The sequence below is a fragment of the Dendrobates tinctorius genome, unplaced genomic scaffold (assembly GCF_039654945.1).
Source record: "Dendrobates tinctorius isolate UK_male_01 unplaced genomic scaffold, ASM3965494v1 ptg000130l, whole genome shotgun sequence".
In the NCBI taxonomy this organism is placed as follows: domain Eukaryota; kingdom Metazoa; phylum Chordata; class Amphibia; order Anura; family Dendrobatidae; genus Dendrobates; species Dendrobates tinctorius.
Genome location: NW_027361798.1, coordinates 1,423,528 through 1,445,170, shown reverse-complemented (window position 1 = coordinate 1,445,170; position 21,643 = coordinate 1,423,528). Strand labels below are relative to the sequence as shown.

General features: G+C 48.0%; 1 protein-coding gene across 1 annotated transcript in view; it reads left to right on the top strand.

Annotated features, from left to right (window-relative positions):
• The window catches only part of LOC141047912 (cytochrome P450 2C20-like), a 110,507-nt gene that overhangs the window by 60,556 nt on the left and 28,308 nt on the right, over window positions 1-21,643 (top strand). The window contains exon 7 of the mRNA XM_073543232.1: window positions 14,901-15,042. Within this exon, the coding sequence (XP_073399333.1) occupies window positions 14,901-15,042 (142 nt within the window). The remainder of the gene's footprint in view (window positions 1-14,900; window positions 15,043-21,643) is intronic.

The following is a 21,643-nucleotide window of genomic DNA, read 5'->3' as shown; positions in this document are numbered from 1 at the left end:
CCAGACGACTCTACCCCAGTTGAACTTAGACGCTCCGAGTGGTCAACAGCCAGCAAACCCCCTGAATGATATGAGCAAGATCAATTCATATGGCAACGAACATTGAAACCCCTACAGACCGATCTCAATAGACTAAGGCCCTCACCCAAGGACTGGCGAGCTTACAGGGTGGGGGAGTGTGGGGAGGAGGACTCCCAGGCAGTGACCGGGCAGGTACCCAGGGGACCGCCATCAGGGTTCCTGAGGGAACGATGTTGTGAGTTCATTTTTCCCTTCACCATTGAGGTCTGATGAACTCCCTCCTCTGGTGAAGGAAGGTTGTGATGCTGATTGTCAAACACCTGGGCAGCTAGATGATGACTGGGTGGCTGGAATTGAGGACTGGATATAAGGCTGCCGACGCCCTTCTTCCTGGCTGGTGATTTTCCTGCTGGATTCTTGGAGACCAGTCTGATTCCTGCATCTCAAAGCTAAGTTTTTCTGCTCTGCTTTGTACTCTTCAGTTTTGTTTTTGTTTTGCCTTGTTTTTTGGGAGTTCTGCCATCCCCGGCCGGGGGTGAGCTGAATTCCATTTTTGTCTCTGATCTCTTGATCTTTTGCTCTGTCTTCAGAATATACCTGAGTGCTGATATAGTCTTTTGAAGCCTAGCGACTTCAGGGCCTGTTTTTCCTATCAGTTGGTTGGCTCATTTTGATAGGGTTTTTGTGGATGGCAGACAGCAGCTTTCCTATCCTGTCCTATGTAGTTAGCTTGGGCCCCATCATTTGCTCGACCTATCTTTCTATCTGTGTTAGTGTTTTCATCTTGCTTCACCGTCATTATATGTTGGGGGCTGCCTATTGCTTTGGGGTCTGCTCTGGGGCAGTTTAGTTTTTCCCCTTTCTGTCTTTAGGCTATCTAGTTCTCCGACTGTGATCGAGGGGTCTAGGGCACCGTAGGAACCCCCCATGGCTACTGCTAGTTGTTTTGGATAGGTCCAGGGGTCTGCAATCCGATAGCTGCCAACCTCTCTGGTTTTTCTGGACTTAGCTGGTATTTTGTTTTTTCCTCCTTCGGTGACTCATCATAACAGAACGATACTGGGAGGACTGTAAAGGGAGAGACTTGACTGAAGTTGTCAGGGAAACGGGGCGGGACAAGGATAAAAGGAGCAGGGGGCGCGCTGAAGTGGCAGTTGGGAGAGAGTGTGACAGGAGGCAGGAAGCCGGGTGACTTGGAGGGACACCGACAGGAGCCTGTGAGGAGAATACTGCGCACTCACTGACATGGGAAACGTGAGAGACTTTTACCGGAGGCCACTTCCCGCCCCGTTCGCAGAGAGACACGCCCGCCACCCCCCCGCCTTTGTGAGACAGATCCCTTACCTCAGGTCGCGGCTGTGACTTGACGTAAAATGGCCACAGAGGCCTGGAAACTGCCCCCCGGCCTTCTCCCACCGCGGTGACCCTGTCATCACCGGACTCAGAGGACACCGCCTCGTCCTAGGCGACATTAGAGGCCCATTTCCTGGCTGTGGAGGGACCCTTAGAGGACAGCTACTGGTCATTTGGGGAACTGCGTCATTACTGCGCCCCACCGACATTGTTTCTTCAGGGCCTGTTGCGCCCCACCGACATCGTTTCTTCAGGGCCTGCTGTGCCCCACCGGCATCGATCCTTCAGGGCCTGTTGTGCCCCACCATCATCGTTTCTTCAGGGCCTGTTGCACCCCACCGACATCGTTTCTTCAGGGCCTGCTATGCCCCACCGGCATCGTTCCTTCAGGGCCTGTTGCGTCCCACCGTCATAGTTTATTCAGGGCCTGTCGCGCCCCACCGCCATCGTTTCTTCAGGGCCTGTTGCGCCCCACCACCATCGTTTCTTCAGTGCCTGTTGAGCCCAAATCTTCCCGGGATATCGAGGTGTCAAGACAGCCCCATCAACGATCATTAAGCGGCCGCATCTGCGATCCCGAGTGACGCAAGGAAGGATAAGTGCATTATAGCCATAAGTACTATAGTTTGGCCACGTTCCGGCTTTCTACACCCGGACTAGCCGGGGTACTCCCAGTTTCCTTAGCAAAGTATTGTTTATTTTATTGAGTCCCTGCGAGAACAGATTTGTGTTTACCCCTTTCTGCCTGTTCAGCATAGCCCTAGGGGCTCCAATTTATAAAAGTTGATTATACAAGTTATACCCTGTCTCGTGTCTCGTCACTGCATCCTGAGAATCTGCTGGTCACTACATGCGCATTTTAGAAAGTCCACTCCAGCTTCCGCCGCCCTTGCTGTGCTTCCGCAGATTCCGGCTCACTGACTGGTGTGTGATGCCCCCATACGTTGGAACTCAACACTGCACATGTTGGAACGGATTTATGAGCAGAAGAGGGCAGTTGTTGACTACCAGCATCAACAAGGCCAAGGACATGGATGTCAGACATATGTACAATCCTACAAAACTTTGAGGAGTCCACCAAGATGGTGAGTGACGATGACGCCATAATTAGCTTCACTATCCCACTTCTCTGTCTTATGAAACACTCTCTGCTCACAAAGGGGTGGCAATGCATGCTGAGCATGATGAGTTGGATCAAGGAAGCATACAGGGTGATTACACACAGCCCAGCCTCATGTCATCCCAACATGGATTGGTTGACAATGTGGAGGAGGAGGAATAACAGGAGCTACTTTCATGCGCTATAGACGGTACTACAGGCACAACTATCATACCGTCTGTTCAGCGTGGATGGCCTGAGGATAGGGAGGAGGAGAAGGTGGAGGAGAGCATGATCAGTCGTTGGTGATGATACAGAAGTCATGCCTGTTAGCAGCCTGGCACACATGGCTGACTTTATGTTGCGCTGCCTTTCCCATGACCCTCGTATTGTCAAAATTTTGTCTGACAGTCACTAGTGGCTGGTGACACTTCTAGTCCCAGGCTGCAAGGAGCAGGATACATGACATGAACTGGCTCTCTACGCCTTGGAGGTCAGGACCTGTCCTGCCACTTTGGTTTTGTCAGAGCGCGTCTTTAGTGCCGCTGGTGGAACTATAACTGATAAGCGCATGCGCCTGTCAACTGAAAATGCAAACAGTCTGACTCTTATAAAAATTAACAAGAGCTGGATTGGGCCAGACATCTGTACACCACCGCATGATAACAGCGAAACATAACCTCCTATCCAGCGTCTTTTTTTGGGAGGTGTATTCTCGTGCACCTCTTCACACCCATGCATGGGTATACGCTTCCTGATTTTGGCTATTTGCTATTATCCTCCTCCTTCTCCTCATCCTCATTATTTACCACCACTAGATCACCATGGTGACCGCGGTCTAAGATGCAACAGCCACTAGAAATTTTTGCAAGGGTGTTTATGATGTCCATTCCAAAAATGTTTACACTCTATGTTGTGGTGTGTTCCCCCCCTTCAGGGGAAAATGTTTTTCAGCCTATACATTTTGTGTTTGTGTTCCATGATGCAAAAGCCACTATACTTTTTGGCAAGGGTGTTTATGATGGCTGTAAAAAAATATTTACACAGTAGGTTGTTTTGTACCCCCCAGGGGGAAATGTTTTTCAGCCCATACACTTAGGGCTTTACAAGTATAGGAGACCCGCTCCTGTAAACTGGGAAACATTTTTCGGAGGCTATTCTCCACATTTCTTTCTTGGGGGATTGGAGTGTGTGCAAATTTTGGCAGACCTTGTATTCACTTCATGGGCAAACTTTAGGTGACTTAAAAAAATCTGAATAATGGGAACTTTGGTTTCCTGTGGCTATCCAGTACGTGGGTTCAAAGACTTATTGGGGTACATGTAAGTTTGAGGCAGGGCAGGCCTTGCAATCAATGCATAAGCAAACAGTATGGGAGTACCAAATGAATACTTGAAACTTTGGTTGCATGTGGTCATCCATGACGTCTGTTCAATGGGTGGTTAGGGTGCGTCCAAATTTTGGGCAGCCCTGCCACTTACTGCATACGCAAAAACTGTATAAGGGACCCAAGTTTTTATAATGGGAACAACAGGGCATAGCCAGCTGATGGCTCTCTAAGAATAGTGATGGCCGACTGATGGCCCTATAAAAATAGGCTTTGTGACTTTCAGAGTCCCTCCTTCATAAATGAATCAGGATGTGTCTGATGATGTGTCACACAACACATGGCAAGATAAGGTTGTAAACTGTTAAAGTGGCATTTCCCAGTGAATGCATTTGTCTTGCTTGAAAGCAATGTTACAGTTGAAAAACGCTATGCGTGAACATAGCCCAAGTGGTGGAGGAACATTTTGGTCTGGGGTTATTCATTTTGCCTTATATAAAAGTCAATACCCTGGAAAGTATGGTCCTTAACATATCTCCCTGGAAAATCTATTTTTGTTTCGTTTTTGTATGCTTTATTGTGCGCCTGTAACATGGAGTCACACTCTGACAACATTGGCCCCAGCAGTGACCTGGGAGTGAGAAATGCTTCCAGGGGTCTTCACCATGATGCTCTTGTGGCGCCCCTGAGGCTCATTCGCCACAGAGATACTGCACCTTCTCCTAAGGTGTAGTGCCCCACCATCCTGGTAAGTTGGGAGCTCCTTTCCACACTCCAACACCTACACCCGCACACAGAATAGTTCAGCAAAGGACCAGATTGCAGCTCCATGCTTAGAGGGTAGCAGAGCACCTTTCGTGGGTCCTTGCTTCGTAACACGAGATGCGCTGGGAGGTGGGTGGAGTTTAGATCCATATAAAAGGTTGGGAAGGTTTAGAATTACAGGTCAGTCCAATAGGGGGCCGTCTGACAGAAGGACAGTCAGTCAGGAGAGTCTGAGGACGGGTCCGAGGAGAAGGAGAGAGACGTAGAACTGTAACCTAAGCATCCATACGAAGGAGAGACAAGTACGGAACGAAGGAGTAAAGAGAACAGAGAGGAGGAGTGGGTTGGATAGGAACCCTGCCTATAGGTTCTCAGCGCAAGGCCGGGGCCCAGTCCCCGAGGTTGTATGGACACTTATGGTTCTGCAGCAGACACCGGAGGAGTAGTTGGTTGTAAATGCACTACTCCCATCCAAGACTTAGGACACAACAGCAACACGGATAAAGAGCTGGGATCCAGGAGCATCCCCGAGCAGGCTACAGCTGTCTGTCATAAAGTAGAGTTCTAGGAACATCTAGACAGGAGGTATTCCAGGGTAACTAAGTGCTGGAGTGCTTCACACCACAAGGCGCATTGGAGGAGTCGTTCAGGAAAGGTACATGTTGGCGGAGTGTTGGAGAGAAGAACCCTGACTTGCCCGGGAGGTTCATTGAGTTATTTACCCCGGAGGACACGGCACGGAGGCAGGCACCAGTGTGTACCACGAACTGTGAGTAAAGCTTTGAAACTGCAAGCTCTGGTGGCCTCCATTCCTTCGTCGCTAACACCTTCAGCACCGCTACATCTGGGTACCAGCATCCACACCATCCTGCACTTCTCCAGATCCATTACACCTACACTGCCCTGGGACTACAGCTCCACCTGTGGGGAGCTACACCATCTTTGCTGCATCACACCATCAGTCCCAGCGGTTCTGCATGCAGCATTGGCTTAACATCATACTTGCCAAACACCACAGGTGGCGTTACGAACTATTCCATTAACCACAAAAACCATCACATAGATATTGGGCACCCAGGGCCACGGACCGGGTCACCGCTACCGCTGTTACACATTCCCCCCTGACACCAGCCCAGTACCGAGTACCCCAAAGCCCTGGGAGTGCGACCCAATTTTTGGCGTCACGAACAGGATGACGAGACCCGACACCATCGGGTTCTGTGCGCCTGAGATTTATTGGGCTTTACGCTTTTGAAAATGTGCAGAAGACCTGATTTGATAGACTGTAAAATGGACATTAGAAATGGCCGCTGGCGCGGAGAAGAAGGGCATGAAGAGATGGGAGGTCTGTCATGTCGGACACTGTTCGCACCAGGGTGTCCGGCAGACAGCGGTAATACCCCATCCTACCACATGGTTCTCAGCGGCGCTGGTTGGTCTTCTGACCCGGCTTGGATTGGGTTAACCAGGTTGTCATTCTGGCTGAGGGCTTAAGCCACGCCCTCTGTCTTTAAATTGCCCTGTGTGACTATGGGCATCGCCGACTATAGCTCTTGCCTTGTGCTAAGCGATACCAGTCTGGAGAGGTGGTCTAAGGAGCATACGGTTACTGGTGTAGTATATTCCATTGTTGCCATTTTGCCTCCCTGTGTTGTATAATTTGGTTGCCCTTGCACATTACTGTATTCCTCTGTGTGTACGCGGTGTGGTGCATTTCCATTATCCCTGTCCATACTTATTTGTGGGGTCTGGTGTTTGGTCTCCTCACTGGGTGGAGGGTGGTGGGTTCAGCTTAGAGCTGGACAGGAGACAAGGACAGGGTGGAAGCCCAGGCAGGCACACCTTCAGTGTAAACCCTGGGTTGAGGGTCAGACAGGGTTTCCCCTTGTCTGAGGGACACCGCAGGGGCCCCGGGGTTTCAGCCTAAAGTTACCTAGGCTTCCGATGACATTATAGTCGGCCCAAAAAGAGGAAAAAAAAAAAAAAAATAGGAATTATTTACCATGGATCCTATAGTCTCCATAACCAAGCAGCTGGAGGCTCTGTCCATACAGGTCACTGAACTGAGGGGGGCGGTCCAGCAACAAGGCCTCTCAGTTCCTGCTGTGCAAACTGAGGCAGCAGTCAGGGCAGCTGAACCTAAGTTACCTCTCCCTGAACGATTTTCTGGTGATCGCTGTAAGTTCGTTGTATTTCGTGAATCCTGCAAATTGTATTTTCGCATGCGTCCTCTCTCCTCAGGAGATGAGGCTCAGCGTGTGGGCTTGGTAGTTTCCTTGCTGGGTGGTGATCCACAAGCATGGGCGTTTTCACTACCTTCTGATTCACCAGCATTCGAGTCCGTAGACTTTTTTTTTTCTGCTCTGGGTTTAATCTATGACGATCCTGACAGACTGGCATTAGCAGAGTCTAAAATACGCTCTCTACTCCAGGGTGAGCGACTGGCGGAGGATTATTGTACGGAATTTTGTCGCTGGGCTGTGGACACGCAATGGAATGACCCTGCACTAAGGAGTCAATTTTTGCATGGGGTTTCTGGAAGGGTTAAACAAGCTCTGCTAATGTATGAGACTCCCGCTTCTCTGGAGGCTGCTATGGTGCTTGTAGTACACATTGATCGCCGTTTTCGTCAGGAGACATTGCCTGTAGGGGGAGGGGCAGTCTCTGGTGAGGTCGCCTCAGGTGAATCCGTGGAACCTATGCAGATCGCTGGTATATCACATACACATAATAACAAGCATAAATGTCCCTTGCCCAGAAAGCAAGAGGTCTGTTTTTTTTGTGGCAAAAAAAGGACATTTTATTAATGCTTGCCCCCTGGTACCTAAGAAAGACATGCCGGCGGAAAACTGCTAGGCTCAGAGGGTTTGGAGGAGTCTAGTCTGAGCCTTTACATATCCTCCGTGGTGGTCTCCCAGTGTATGCTCCCTGCCAAGGTAGTTATCGGGGGCCAAGAGCAGTCGATTTCTGTATTTGTAGATAGTGGTTCAGCCGCTAATCTCATTGATGAAAAGTTTGCGCGTACTGCGGGATTTAAGGTGGAGACGCTGCCTAATCCTATCCGGGTGGTTACCATCAATGCCTCCCCTCTCTCACAAGGGGAGATTAAAGAGTTTGTGGCTGATGTAAAACTACACATTGGGGTCCTACACTCTGAGCGGGTAACATGTAAGGTGCTCAGTAATTTACCTGCTCAGATAGTTCTGGGGTTTCCATGGTTGTCTATGCACAATCCGGTGATTGATTGGAAAACCCAGGACATAATTCAATGGAGCAGATATTGCCAGGAGAGTTGTCTGGCCACATGTATCTCCGCGGTGACTCCCAGCATCCCGGAGCCACTGCTGGACTTTGCTGATGTATTTTCTGAAAGAGGTTGTTCAGAGCTGCCACCGCACCGACCCTATGACTGTGCTATTAGGTTAAAACCGGGGGCCAAGTTACCGAAAGCCAGGATGTTTAATATCGCAGGTCCTGAGAGGCAAGCTCTCAAAGAATACATTGCAGAAAGTCTAAGCAAAGGGCACATCAGGCCTTCATCATCTCCATTGGCGGCGGGGTTCTTCTTTGTCAAGAAGAAAGATGGCGGATTATGCCCTTGTCTGGATTTCAGGGAACTCAACCAGATTACGGTTCGTGACCCCTACCCGATGCCACTGATACCCGATTTGTTCAACCAGTTTCTGGTGCCAAATGGTTTTCCAAGCTTGACCTCAGGGGGGCGTACAATCTCATAAGAGTCCGTCAAGGGGATGAATTGAAGACGGCATTTAATACCCCTGAGGGTCATTTTGAGAATTTGGTGATGCCATTTTCGTTGACGGGCGTGCCAGCAGTATTTCAACATTTCATAAATGATGTCTTTTCTCATCTCTTGGGGAAATTTGTTATTATATACCTTGATGACATTCTTATTTACTCACGCGACCGTGATGCACACATAGAGCATGTTAGGCAGGTATTGCAGTTGCTCACGGAGAACAAGCTCTATGCCAAGCTTGAGAAATGTGTATTTGTCATCCAAGAATTACCTTTTCTGGGTTATGTAATTTCCGCCTCAGGGTTTAAAATGGACACCGCTAAGGTGCAAGCGGTGCTGCAGTGGGATCGGCCTGATAATCTCAAGGCGCTTCAGCGATTTCTGGGCTTTTCAAACTATTATAGGAAATTTATTAAGAATTTTTCTATGATTGCTAAACCGCTCACCGACATGACTAAAAAAGGTACCAATTTTTCTGACTGGTCTGAGGCTGCTGTGCGTGCGTTTGAATTCCTCAAAAACAGTTTTGCTTCAGCTCCCATCCTGGTTCAGCCTGATGTCTCCCTACCTTTTACCGTGGAGGTGGATGCATCTGAGGTTGGAGTGGGGGCGGTACTGTCTCAGGGTCCATCCTTGGGCGAATTGCATCCGTGTGCCTACTTCTCCAAGAAACTGTCGCCGGCCGAGCGTAATTACGATATTGGTAACAGGGAATTGTTGGCCATCAAGTTGGCATTTGAGGAATGGCGACACTTCTTGGAGGGGGCTGTCCATCAGATTACTGTCATAACAGACCATAAGAATCTGCTTTATTTAGAGTCTGCTAAACGCCTGTCCCCCAGACAGGCTCGCTGGGCGTTATTCTTCACCCGGTTCAATTTTTTTTTGTGACATACCGACCAGGTTCTAAGAATACTAAGGCGGACGCCTTGTCCAGATGTTTTCCGGGTGGAGAGCCACGTGAGGATCCGGTGCCTATCCTCCAAAAGGGAGTTGTGGTCTCGGCTCTCACGACAGAGGTTGAGGCAGAGATTGCTGATGCTCAGGAGGAGGTACCGCTGCATCTGCCTCCTAATAAATTGTTTGTGCCATTACACCTACGCTTAAAAGTGTTAGGGGAACATCATGATACTGTCCTGGCGGGTCACCCAGGAGTTAAGGGCACTCTGGAAGTTGTATCACGTCGTTTTTGGTGGCCCAAAATCCGGCAGGACGTGGCCTCCTATGTTTCAGCCTGTACCACGTGCGCACGGGCCAAGACACCACGCTCCCGTCCTGCTGGCACATTGCATCCTCTCTGTGTGCCCAGTAAGCCATGGATTGAGATTTCCATGGATTTCATTACGGATTTGCCCTCCTCGGCTGGGAACACGGTCATTCTGGTAATAGTTGATCGGTTCTCTAAAATGTCGCATTTCGTTGCTTTGCCATCTTTGCCCAATGCGAAGACCCTTGCTCAGGTATTTATTCGCGAGGTGGTCAGACTTCATGGTGTCCCGTCTGACATTGTATCTGATAGAGGTACACAATTTGTGGCAAAATTTTGGAGAGCTTTTTGTTCACGCCTAGGGATTAAATTGTCTCATCATCGGCTTTTCATCCTCAGTCGAATGGGCAGACTGAGCGTATGAACCAAAACCTGGAACAATACTTACGCTGTTTTGTATCTGACAATCAGGAAGAGTGGTCGGCGTTTTTTCCTCTGGCTGAATTCGCGATAAACAATTATCAGGAATCGTCTGGGGAATCTTTCTTTTGTGTTTATGGTCAACATCCCCAATTCTGTATCTTGCGCCAAGGGAGCTCTGCGGGCGTCCCTGAGGAGGACCAGTTGGGAGCACAATTGTCATCCGTTTGGAGGAGAGTAAAGCAGCGCTTGCTGAATGTAGGTTCTAGGTATAAACGTGTGGCTGACGGTAGACGTGTGCCTGGTCCGGACCTGTGTGTGGGTGATTGGGTGTGGTTGTCTACAAGGAACATCAAGCTCAAAATACCATCGTTTAAGTTGGGGCCCAGGTTCATTGGTCCATTTAGGATCTCCGCAATTATCAACCCTGTGGCATTTCGTTTAGAGTTACCTGCCGTATACAAGATACATAATGTGTTTCACAAGGCGTTACTTAAGAAAGTCGTGGGTGCTGTTGATGTTTCTCCCGTGCCACCACCTCCCGTCTTGGTGGATGGCACGTTGGAGTTTGAGGTGTCCAAGGTGGTTGACTCTCGGGTAGTGCATCGCACTCTACAGTACCTGGTCCACTGGCGTGGCTATGGTCCTGAGGAGAGGACTTGGGTGCCGGACTCGGAAATACATGCGGACCGACTGATTACAGTGTTTCATCGCCGCCATCCGGACAAGCCGGGTCCTCGACATTGTGAGATTCCTGGGGTCCCTCGTAGAAGGCGGGGTACTGTCATGTCGGACACTGTTCGCACCAGGGTGTCCGGCAGACAGTGGTAATACCCCATCCTACCACATGGTTCTCAGCGGCGCTGGTTGGTCTTCTGATCCGGCTTGGATTGGGTTAACCAGGTTGTCATTCTGGCTGAGGGCTTAGCCACGCCCTCTGTCTTTAAATTGCCCTGTGTGACTATGTGCGTCGCCGACTATAGCTCTTGCCTTGTGCTAAGCGATACCGGTCTGGAGTGGTGGTCTAAGGAGCATACGGTTGCTGGTGTAGTATATTCCATTGTTGCCATTTTGCCTCCCTGTGTTGTATAATTTGGTTGCCCTTGCACATTACTGTATTCCCCTGTGTGTACGCGGTGTGGTGCATTTCCGTTATCCCTGTCCATACTTATTTGTGGGGTCTGGTGTTTGGTCTCCTCACTGGGTGGAGGGTGGTGGGTTCAGCTTGGGGCTGGACAGGAGACAAGGACAGGGTGGAAGCCCAGGCAGGCACACCTTCAGTGTAAACCCTGGGTTGAGGGTCAGACAGGGTTTCCCCTAGTCTGAGGGACACCACAGGGGCCCCGGGGTTTCAGCCTAAAGTTACCTAGGCTTCCCATGACAAGGTCCTAGGAAAAGACTGCGAAGAGTCTTGGGCCTCCCCTGCCAAAATTACTATGTGACAGCTACATGGCCCACCCCCCGAGGGGTTCGTATGCTGGCTTGGTCTGGAGGCACTGGAAGAAGACGCCGCCCTCGGAAGGAGGGGCAGGAGAAGCCAGTGGCGGGAAAGGGGCCGAGGCAGGATGAACGCCAGAACGCCATGATGGAAAAAGAAGAGAAGTCAGAAGAACAGGGGGAGGAGAGGCCACTTGCTCCCAGGCCGCCCCTGCGGAGGCTGCAACCGCTGATTCATCCCCAGCAGCGGCCACCGCCGCCTCACAACCGATATTGCCATTGGGTGAGCCCCATCCAGAGGAGATATATGCGGGCGCTAGAGCAGAATGGAGGCCCGGGACTGTGTCCCCGCCTGGACCGGGTGCGGTTGTGCCAACCTCCACCAACGACTCCGGCCGGGACTGCCCTGGCCTCGGCTCGGACCCAACTGCAGTCCATTCCATCCGTTGCTGCGGGAGTTGCAGCTGCAGCCATCTACCACTAGGCACCGGAGCCGGATCCGCGGCTGGAAACGCGAGGTACGACTACCGCCCCGGGGCTGACCCTAGTTTTGGGAGCGGAACCCACAAACAGGAAAGGCCCAATTGACCTCCGACGGTGACCCTGAGCTACAGTGCTGCCGGCCGAGGTCCCGATGGACACAGCAGAATCGGATTCAGGGGAATCAGTGACAACACTGGCTGAGTCACTTACAGCAGCGGTTGATGTTTCCATGGCCCTTTCTATTACCTCGACTGGTCCTTCTCTCTCACTTTGGGAAATTTGCGTTTGGCCAGAAACCAGAATCAATATGAAGACGTTACATCTGGTAGCAGTTCCAGATCAGCTTCCAGAACCCCAGGAGGGGACCACAATTAGAAAATTTTCAAAAATTTCTCGTTACCCAGGAGGGTTAGTTTGCACCAGTTGTGCCTTTTTGTTCATCATGTTCAATTATTTTTTGCTGGTAGCACTTTTTGTTGACAAATCTTATTGGCAGCATTGTTTTCTGATTGGAACAGAGGGGATCATGGACACTGTATGATCCAAAACTTTCTTGTAAATAGTTTGCACCTCTTTAGGTGCCCTTTCTTGGTTTTACATAAATGGACACTTTGCAAAGATGATGTTCTGCATGGACACTTTTCGAAGATGATGTCTACCTCTAAGGACACTGCAAGAAATCCCAGCTGGGAGCGGTGTCCAGCACTTACAAGAATCTTTGCACTGTTTTATTGAAAAGTATTTGATAATGTGTTTTATAAGAGTATTAGTAATTGAGAGATAGCTTTTATAGAAGAATTAGGAATGTCTGGTATAGAGATGAGAAATTTGAATAAAAAATTGAAAGTGACAGGTGACGGACCAGGTATCTGCGGTCAGCGTCTTGCGTCTAGAAGAGAGAGAGAAAAGAAAGATGAGAAAGGAATGTGTTACAGAGCATAGCACTTTGAAATTGAGAACTGCACGTAGAATTAAAAATTTTAGGTAGTTAAATAAGAATTGTTGGTAACGTTCAAGATGAGTACCTCCTATACTAGGAAGCTTAGTATAAGAAAAGTTTGTTCTGCATTGCAAAATGTTTGTATGTTTCTTTGCTGTCTACTTTGCTTACCTTCCAGCCCGCGGATGTGCTGTGTTTAATGGGGGGTATGTGGCACCCCTGAGGCTCAGTCGCCACAGAGGTACTGCACCTTCTCCTAAGGTGTAGTGCCCCACCATCCTGGTAAGTTGGGAGCTCCTTTCCACACTCCAACACCTACACCCGCACACAGGATAGTTCAGCAAAGGACCAGATTGCAGCTCCATGCTTAGAGGGCAGAGCACCTTTCGTGGGTCCTTGCTTTGTAACACGAGATGTGTTGGGTGGTGGGTGGAGTTTAGATCAATATAAAAAATTGGGAAGGTTTAGAATTACAGGTCAGTCCCATAGGGGGCCGTCTGACAGATGGACAGTCAGTCAGGAGAGTCTGAGGACGGGTCCGAGGCGAAGGAGAGGGACGTAGAACTGTAACCTAAGCATCCATAAGAAGGAGAGACAAGTACGGAACGAAGGAGTAAAGAGAACAGAGACTAGTGGGTTGGATAGGAACCCTGCCTATAGGTTTTCAGCGCAAGGCCGGGGCCTGGTTCCCGAGGTTGTATGGACACTTATGGTTCTGCAGCAGACACCGGTGGAGTAGTTGACTGTAAATGCACTAGTCCCATCCAAGACTTGGGACACAACAGCAACACGGATAGAGAGCCGGAATCCAGGAGCATCCCCGAACAGTCTACAGCTGTCTGTCATACAAGTAGAGTTCTAGGAACATCTAGACAGGAGGTATTCCAGGGTAACTAAGTATTGGAGTGCTTCACACCACAAGGCGCATTGGAGGAGTCGTTCAGGAAAGGTACATGTTGGCGGAGTGTTGGAGAGGAGAGCCCTGACTTGCCCGGGAGGTTGATTGAGTCTTTACCCCGGAGGACACGGCACGGATGCAGGCACCAGTGTGTACCACGAACTGTGAGTAAAGCTTTGAAACTGCAAGGTCTGGTGGCCTCCATTCCTTCGTCGCTAACACCTTCAGCATCGCTACATCTGGGTACCAGCATCCACACCATCCTGCACTTCTCCAGATCCATTGCACCTACACTGCCCCGGGACTACACCATCTTTCCTGCATCACACCATCAGTCCCATCGGATCTGCACCCAGCATTGGCTTAACATCTTACTTGCAAAACACCACAGGTGGCGTCACAAACTATTCCATTAACCACAAAAACCATCACATAGATATTGGGCTCCAAGGGCCACGGACCGGGTCACCGCCCCCGTTGTGACACATTTCCCCCTGACACCGGCACGGTACAGAGTACTCCACAGTCCTGGGAGGGCAACCCACTCTCATGTCATTTGAGCACTCTTTCCATCACTTTCAGACGTTTTTAGACTTTAAAAGAACCCCCCCCCGGGGGGGGGGTTGCGGTAGAAATACTCTGTTTTCCCATAGACTTACATTGGGCTCGGTTCGAGCGCTCCAATTTGCTCAACCCGAGCAATGGGGACCCGAGCATTTAATGCTCGCCCATCACTAATAATAATCTATCCTGCCCAAACCAACTAGGAAGATTTCAACACCTGATGTAGTCTGTGCCCCCATTGTGTTCTGTGGTCATTCAATGTACATCAGAGCTGCATTCACAATTGTGCAGATTTCAGAGTTTAAAATTTTCTGTAATAATTTTCATTCTGAGAAGAGTGATCCTTAGGCCATGTTCATACGTTCAGTATTTGGTCACTATTTCACATCAGTATTTGTAGCCAAAACCAGGCCACAGTACAGTCAAATTAACTGCTTGTGTGATTTTCCAGAGCTGCACTCACTATTCTGCTAGCTGTCAATAGGCTTATGCACATTTGTCTCTAATAGCTTAACCCACTTACTATGCAGATGAGCTTGTGTATCCAGACCATGGTTAGTCCTCTAAATCCTAAAACATAATAAAGACAAGACCCGTATAATAATCGCATTTCTTTTCTCTCTCAGGTTGAACATGAAACTGATCCTGATTTCTGTGACACCAGCCTTCTCATGGCGGTTGTAGGACTTTTAGCAGCAGGAACAGACACCACAGCTAACACACTAAAGTTCACCCTGGTGCTGATGGCCCATTATCCAGATGTACAAGGTATGAATCTGTTATACTCCAGAGCTGCACTCACTATTCTGCTGGTGCAGTCATTGTGTACATACATTACATTACTGATCCTGAGTTACATCCTGTATTATACCCCAGAGCTGCACTCACTATTCTGGTGCAGTCACTGTGTACATTCATTACTGATCCTGAGTTACATCCTGTATTATACCCCAGAGCTGCACTCACTATTCTGCTGGTGCAGTCACCGTGTACATACATTACATAACTGATCCTGAGTTACCTCCTGTATTATACTCCAGAGCTGCACTCGCTATTTTGCTGGTGCGGTCAATGTGTACATATATTACATTACTGATCCTGAGTTACATCCTGTATTATACCCCAGATCTCCACTCACTATTCTGCTGGTGCTGTCACTGTGTACATACATTACATTTCTGATCCTGAGTTACATCCTGTATTATACCCCACAGCTGCACTCGCTATTCTGCTGGTGCAGTCACTGTGTACATACATTACATTACTGATCCTGAGTTACATCCTGTATTACACTCCAGAGCTGCACTCACTATTCTGCTGGTGCAGTCACTGTGGTGTACACACATTACTGATCCTGAGTTACGTCCTGTATTATACTCCAGAGCTGCACTCACAATTCTGCTCGTGCACTCACTGTGTACATACATTACATTACTGATCCTGAGTTATATCCTGTATTATCCTCCAGAGCTGCACTCACTATTCTGCTGGTGCAGTCACTGTGTACATACATTACATTACTGATCCTGAGTTACCTCCTGCATTATACTCCAGAGCTGCACTCACTATTCTGCTGGTGCAGTCACTGTGTACATACATTACTGATCCTGAGTTACATCCTGTATTATACTCCAGAGCTGCACTCGCTATTCTGCTGGTGCACTCACTGTGTACATACATTACATTACTGATCCTGAGTTACATACTGTATTATACCCCAGTGCTGCACTCGCTATTCTGCTGGTGCAGTCACTGTGTACATACATTACATTACTGATAATAATAATAATAATAATAATAAATTTTATTTCTATAGCGCCGACATATTCCGCAGCACTTTACATTTCAGAGGGGATTTGTACAGACAATAGACATTACAGCATAACAATAATCACATACAGTAGATTATAACAAAATACCAAGAGGAATGAGGGCCCTGCTCGCAAGCTTACAGTCTATGAGGGAAAAAGGGAGACACGAAAGGTGGGTGGTAACAGTTGCCCTGATTGTTTGGCCCAGCGGTAATGTTAAGTGTGTAACAGTACAGACACAGAGGGCTGATGGAGGCATAAAGCATGTGGGAACATGATGCGGGGAACCTGGTTATGGTGAAACTTTTGGCTGTGCCACACAGGGATAGATTAGGTTAATGTGTTGAGGCGATAGGCCAGTCTGAATAAATGCGTTTTCAGGGCACGCTTAAAATTGTGGGGATTGGGGACTAATCGTATTGACCTGGGAAGTGCATTCCAAAGAATTGGCGCAGCACGTGTAAAGTCTTGGAGACGGGAGTGGGAGGTTCTGACTATTGAGGATACTAACCTCAGGTCATCAGCAGAACGGAGGGCGCGGGTAGGGTGGTATACTGAAACAAGGGAGGAGATGTAGGGTGGTGCTGAGCCATGGAGGGCTTTGTGGGTGAGGGCAATAAGTTTGTACTGGATTCTGGAGTGGATGGGTAGCCAGTGTAATGACTGGCACAAGGTAGAGGCATCGGTGTAAAGATTGGTGAGGAATATGATCCTGGCTGCAGCATTCAAGACAGATTGGAGAGGGGAGAGTTTGGTAAGAGGGAGACCGATTAGAAGAGAGTTACAATAGTCGAGACGAGAATGAATAAGAGAAACAGTAAGAGTTTTTGCAGAGTCAAAAGTAAGAAAAGGTCGGATTCTAGAAATGTTTTTGAGGTGCAGATGACAAGAGCGAGCCAGTGATCGAATGTGGGGGGCAAAGGAAAGCTCGGAATCAAGTATGACCCCAAGACAGCGGGCATGTTGCTGGGGAGTAATAGTGGAACCACACACAGAAATAGCAATGTCGGGTGTAGGTACATTAGTAGAGGGAGGAAACACCAGGAGTTCAGTCTTTGACAGGTTCAGTTTCAGATATAGTGAGGACATGATATTAGACACAGCATTTAGACAATCGCCGGTGTTTTCTAGAAAGGCTGGCGTGATGTCAGGAGAAGAAGCGTATAATTGGGTGTCGTCAGCATAGAGATGGTACTGGAAACCAAATCTACTGATTGTTTGACCAATAGGGGCAGTGTACAAGGAGAAGAGGAGGGGGCCTAGAACCGATCCTTGAGGAACCCCAACAGTAAGGGGAAGGTGAGAGGAGGAGGAACCGGCAAAAGATACCGTAAAGGAGCGGTCGGAGAGATAGGAGGAGAACCATGAGAGAACGGTGTCCTTGAGGCCAATGGAACGGAGCATAGTGAGGAGGAGCTGATGATCCACAGTGTCGAATGCTGCAGAGAGATCCAAGAGAATTAGCATGGAGTAATGACCATTTGATTTAACTGTTAGTAGATCATTAGAGACTTTAGTGAGGGCAGTTTCAGTAGAGTGTAAAGAGCGGAAACCAGATTGGAGAGGGTCGAGAAGAGAGTTATCAGAGAGATAGCGGATCAGACGGGAGTGGACCAGGTGTTCCAGGAGTTTAGAGATGAAGGGAAGATTAGAGACAGGTCTATAGTTAGCGGCACAGTTTTGGTCGAGGGATGGTTTTTTAAGTAGTGGATGTATGATGGCATGCTTAAATGATGAGGGAAAAATACCAGAAGAGAGAGAGAGGTTAAATATTTTAGTTAGGTGAGGGGTGACAGCAGGGGAAAGGGACTGGAGGAGATGTGACGGAAATGGGTCACTGGTGCAAGTGGTTGGGCGAGAAGATGCAAGGAGCCTGCTTACTTCTTCTTCTGTGACTGGTTCAAAATCAGAGAGTGAGCTAGATGCAGTGGGGGAGGGAGGACAGTGCATGGTATGAGGGGATTGGGAGATAATTTCCTGTCGGATCTTGTCAATTTTTTCTTTGAAGTAATTGGCCAGATCGTCAGCTCGGAGCTCCGTGGTTGGGGCCTGTACTCTTGGGTTGAGTAGAGAATGAAAAGTGTCAAAGAGACGTTTCGGGTTATTGGACAGTGAGGTGATGAGGGTGTTGAAATAGGTTTGTTTGGAGAGGTGAAGGGCAGTGTTGTATGTTCTAAGCATAAACTTAAAATGGATGAAATCTTCGTGTAGATTGGATTTTCTCCACAGACGTTCGGCGCACCTGGAGCAGCGCTGCAGGAAACGTGTTTGCACAGTGTGCCAGGGTTGTCGCCGTCTGCGTTGTGGTGTTCTATTTATAGGGGGTGCAAATTCATCCAGGGCACTTTGAAGTGTTTCATTGTAATGCTTCAATGCAGAATCAGGACATGAGAGGGAGGAGATAGGGGCCAATGAAGACTGCAAGTTCTTCAGAAGTTTCTGGGTGTTAATGGCCTGTATGTTTCTATAAGTCTGGACAGTGGGGGTGACCTGAGCAGCCTGGCAGTTCTTGATAGAGAATGAAAGAAGGTTGTGGTCAGAGAGCGGGAGAGAGGAGTTTGTGAAATCATCCACTGCACAAAGCCGAGAGAAGACCAAGTCGAGGGAATTTCCGTCTTCATGCGTTGGAGAATTAGTAAGCTGCGAAAGGCCAAATGAGGAGGTTAGAGATAAAAGGTGAGTAGCAGATGATGAGAGGGGAAGATCAATGGGGATGTTGAAATCTCCCATGATGAGGGTAGGGATGTCATAGGAGAGAAAATGTGGAAGCCAAGTGGCAAAATGATCCAGGAACTGATGGGAGGGGCCGGGAGGACGATACACCACCGCCACTCGCATGGAGAAGGGGGTGTAGAGTCTGACGGCATGGACCTCAAAAGAAGGGAAGACTAGTGAGGGTAGTTGAGGGATAACTTGAAATGTACATTTTGGTGATAGGAGCAGACCAACGCCTCCACCTGCTCTATTGTCTGATCTTGGGGTATGAGAGAAGTGAAAGAGCAGCAGCAGCAGTAGCAGTAGTGTCTGACTGCTGGATCCAGGTTTCAGTAAGAGCCAGGAGGTTAAGAGAATTAGAAAGGAAAAAGTCATGAGTGAAGGAGAGTTTGTTACACACTGAGCGAGAATTCCAAAGTGCACAATTAAGAGAGATAGATGGCAGGCAGGGAATATTGATAAGATTAGAGGGGTTTCTGAGTGTAGCAGATGGGGGGTTTGACTTTCTATAACATGGGGGGCCAGGGTTGGGAGCAATGTCTCCTGCGACTAGGAGAAGGAGGATAGAAAGAGTGAGCAGATGGTTAAGTGATTTGTGAGAGCGTCTCTTATGTTGAATGGTGGGACTGACTGGATCTGTGCTGTGTAGCAATGTGAAAAGAGCGTGAGTGCTATACATAGGAGAGGAAAGGAGCGAGGGGCTGATATGGATGGAGTGTAGAGCGTTAATGCCAGGGCGGTGGATGTGTGTGAATGCAACGGCCAGGATATAAATTACACAAATGCATATGGTATATATTTGTTGTACTCCAAATGTACAGGGAATAGATTTTTTTATTTGTCTTACCTGTCTCCTGCCTTGTCTAACTGCCATGTTATAACTGCCAGTACTTTGATACATGTACTTATATTACATGTGCATAAATGCCCCCTGCATAAATGCCCTCCCCAAGCTATGTCTGAATATATAGGAGGTTAAGGCTAAGATTTTTTTTTTTTTTTTTTTTTGCTCTCTCCCTTCTCGTTAATCAATCACACTAAATTGAGACACCAGGACCCAATAAAATGTTGTGGTCAAATAAACACATGTCCAGCACTACATGGATCATAAAGCACTTTGAAAAGTTTCTTGACCTCACAACATAAGGGGACAAGCAGAGTAAGTTGAAAAAACTATATACCAGAAATAAGCTTGCATAGTTGAAAACACATAGATAGCATTCAGGATTAACTGCTTGCTGACATTGAATGGAGAAACACAGGAGTGGATTCAGAGCAGAGATTGAAAAAGCTGATTACCATTACATTACTGATCCTGAGTTACATTCTGTATTATACTCCAGAGCTGCACTCACTATTCTGCTGGTGCACTCACTGTGTACATACATTACTGATCCTGAGTTACATCCTGTATTATACTCCAGAGCTGCACTCAATATTCTGCTGGTGCACTCACTGTGTACATACATTACATTACTGATCCTGAGTTACATCCTGTATTATATCCCAGAGCTGCACTCACTATTCTGCTGGTGCAGTCACTGTGTACATACATTACTGATCCTGATTTACATTCTGTATTATACTCCAGAGCTGCACTCACTTATTCTGCTGGTGTAGTCACTGTGTACATACATTACTGATCGTGAGTTACATACTGATCCTGAGTTACATCCTGTATTATACTCCAGAGCTGCACTCACTATTCTGCTGGTGCAGTCACTGTGTACATACATTACTGATCCTGATTTACATTCTGTATTATACTCCAGAGCTGCACTCACTATTCTGCTGGTGCACTCACTGTGTACATACATTACTGATCCTGATTTACATTCTGTATTATACTCCAGAGCTGCACTCACTTATTCTGCTGGTGTAGTCACTGTGTACATACATTACTGATCGTGAGTTACATACTGATCCTGAGTTACATTCTGTATTATACTCCAGAGCTGCACTCACTATTCTGCTGGTGCAGTCACTGTGTACATACATTACTGATCCTGATTTACATTCTGTATTATACTCCAGAGCTGCACTCACTATTCTGCTGGTGCACTCACTGTGTACATACATTACTGATCCTGAGTTACATCCTGTATTATACTCCAGAGCTGCACTCACTATTCTGCTGGTGCACTCACTGTGTACATACATTACTGATCCTGAGTTACATCCTGTATTATACTCCAGAGCTGCACTCAATATTCTGCTGGTGCACTCACTGTGTACATACATTACATTACTGATCCTGAGTTACATCCTGTATTATATCCCAGAGCTGCACTCACTATTCTGCTGGTGCAGTCACTGTGTACATACATTACTGATCCTGATTTACATTCTGTATTATACTCCAGAGCTGCACTCACTTATTCTGCTGGTGTAGTCACTGTGTACATACATTACTGATCGTGAGTTACATACTGATCCTGAGTTACATCCTGTATTATACTCCAGAGCTGCACTCACTATTCTGCTGGTGCACTCACTGTGTACATACATTACATTACTGATCCTGAGTTACATCCTGTATTATACCCTAGAGCTGCACTCACTATTCTGCTGGTACAGTCACTGTGTACATACATTACATTACTGATCCTGAGTTACATTCTGTATTATACTCCAGAGCTGCACTCACTATTCTGCTGGTGCAGTCTCTGTGTACATACATTACATTACTGATCCTGAGTTACATCTTGTATTCTACCCCAGAGCTGCACTCACTATTCTGCTGGTACAGTCACTGTGTACATACATTACATTACTGATCCTGAGTTACATTCTGTATTATACCCCAGAGCTGCACTCACTATTCTGTGTTATGAACTGGTCAC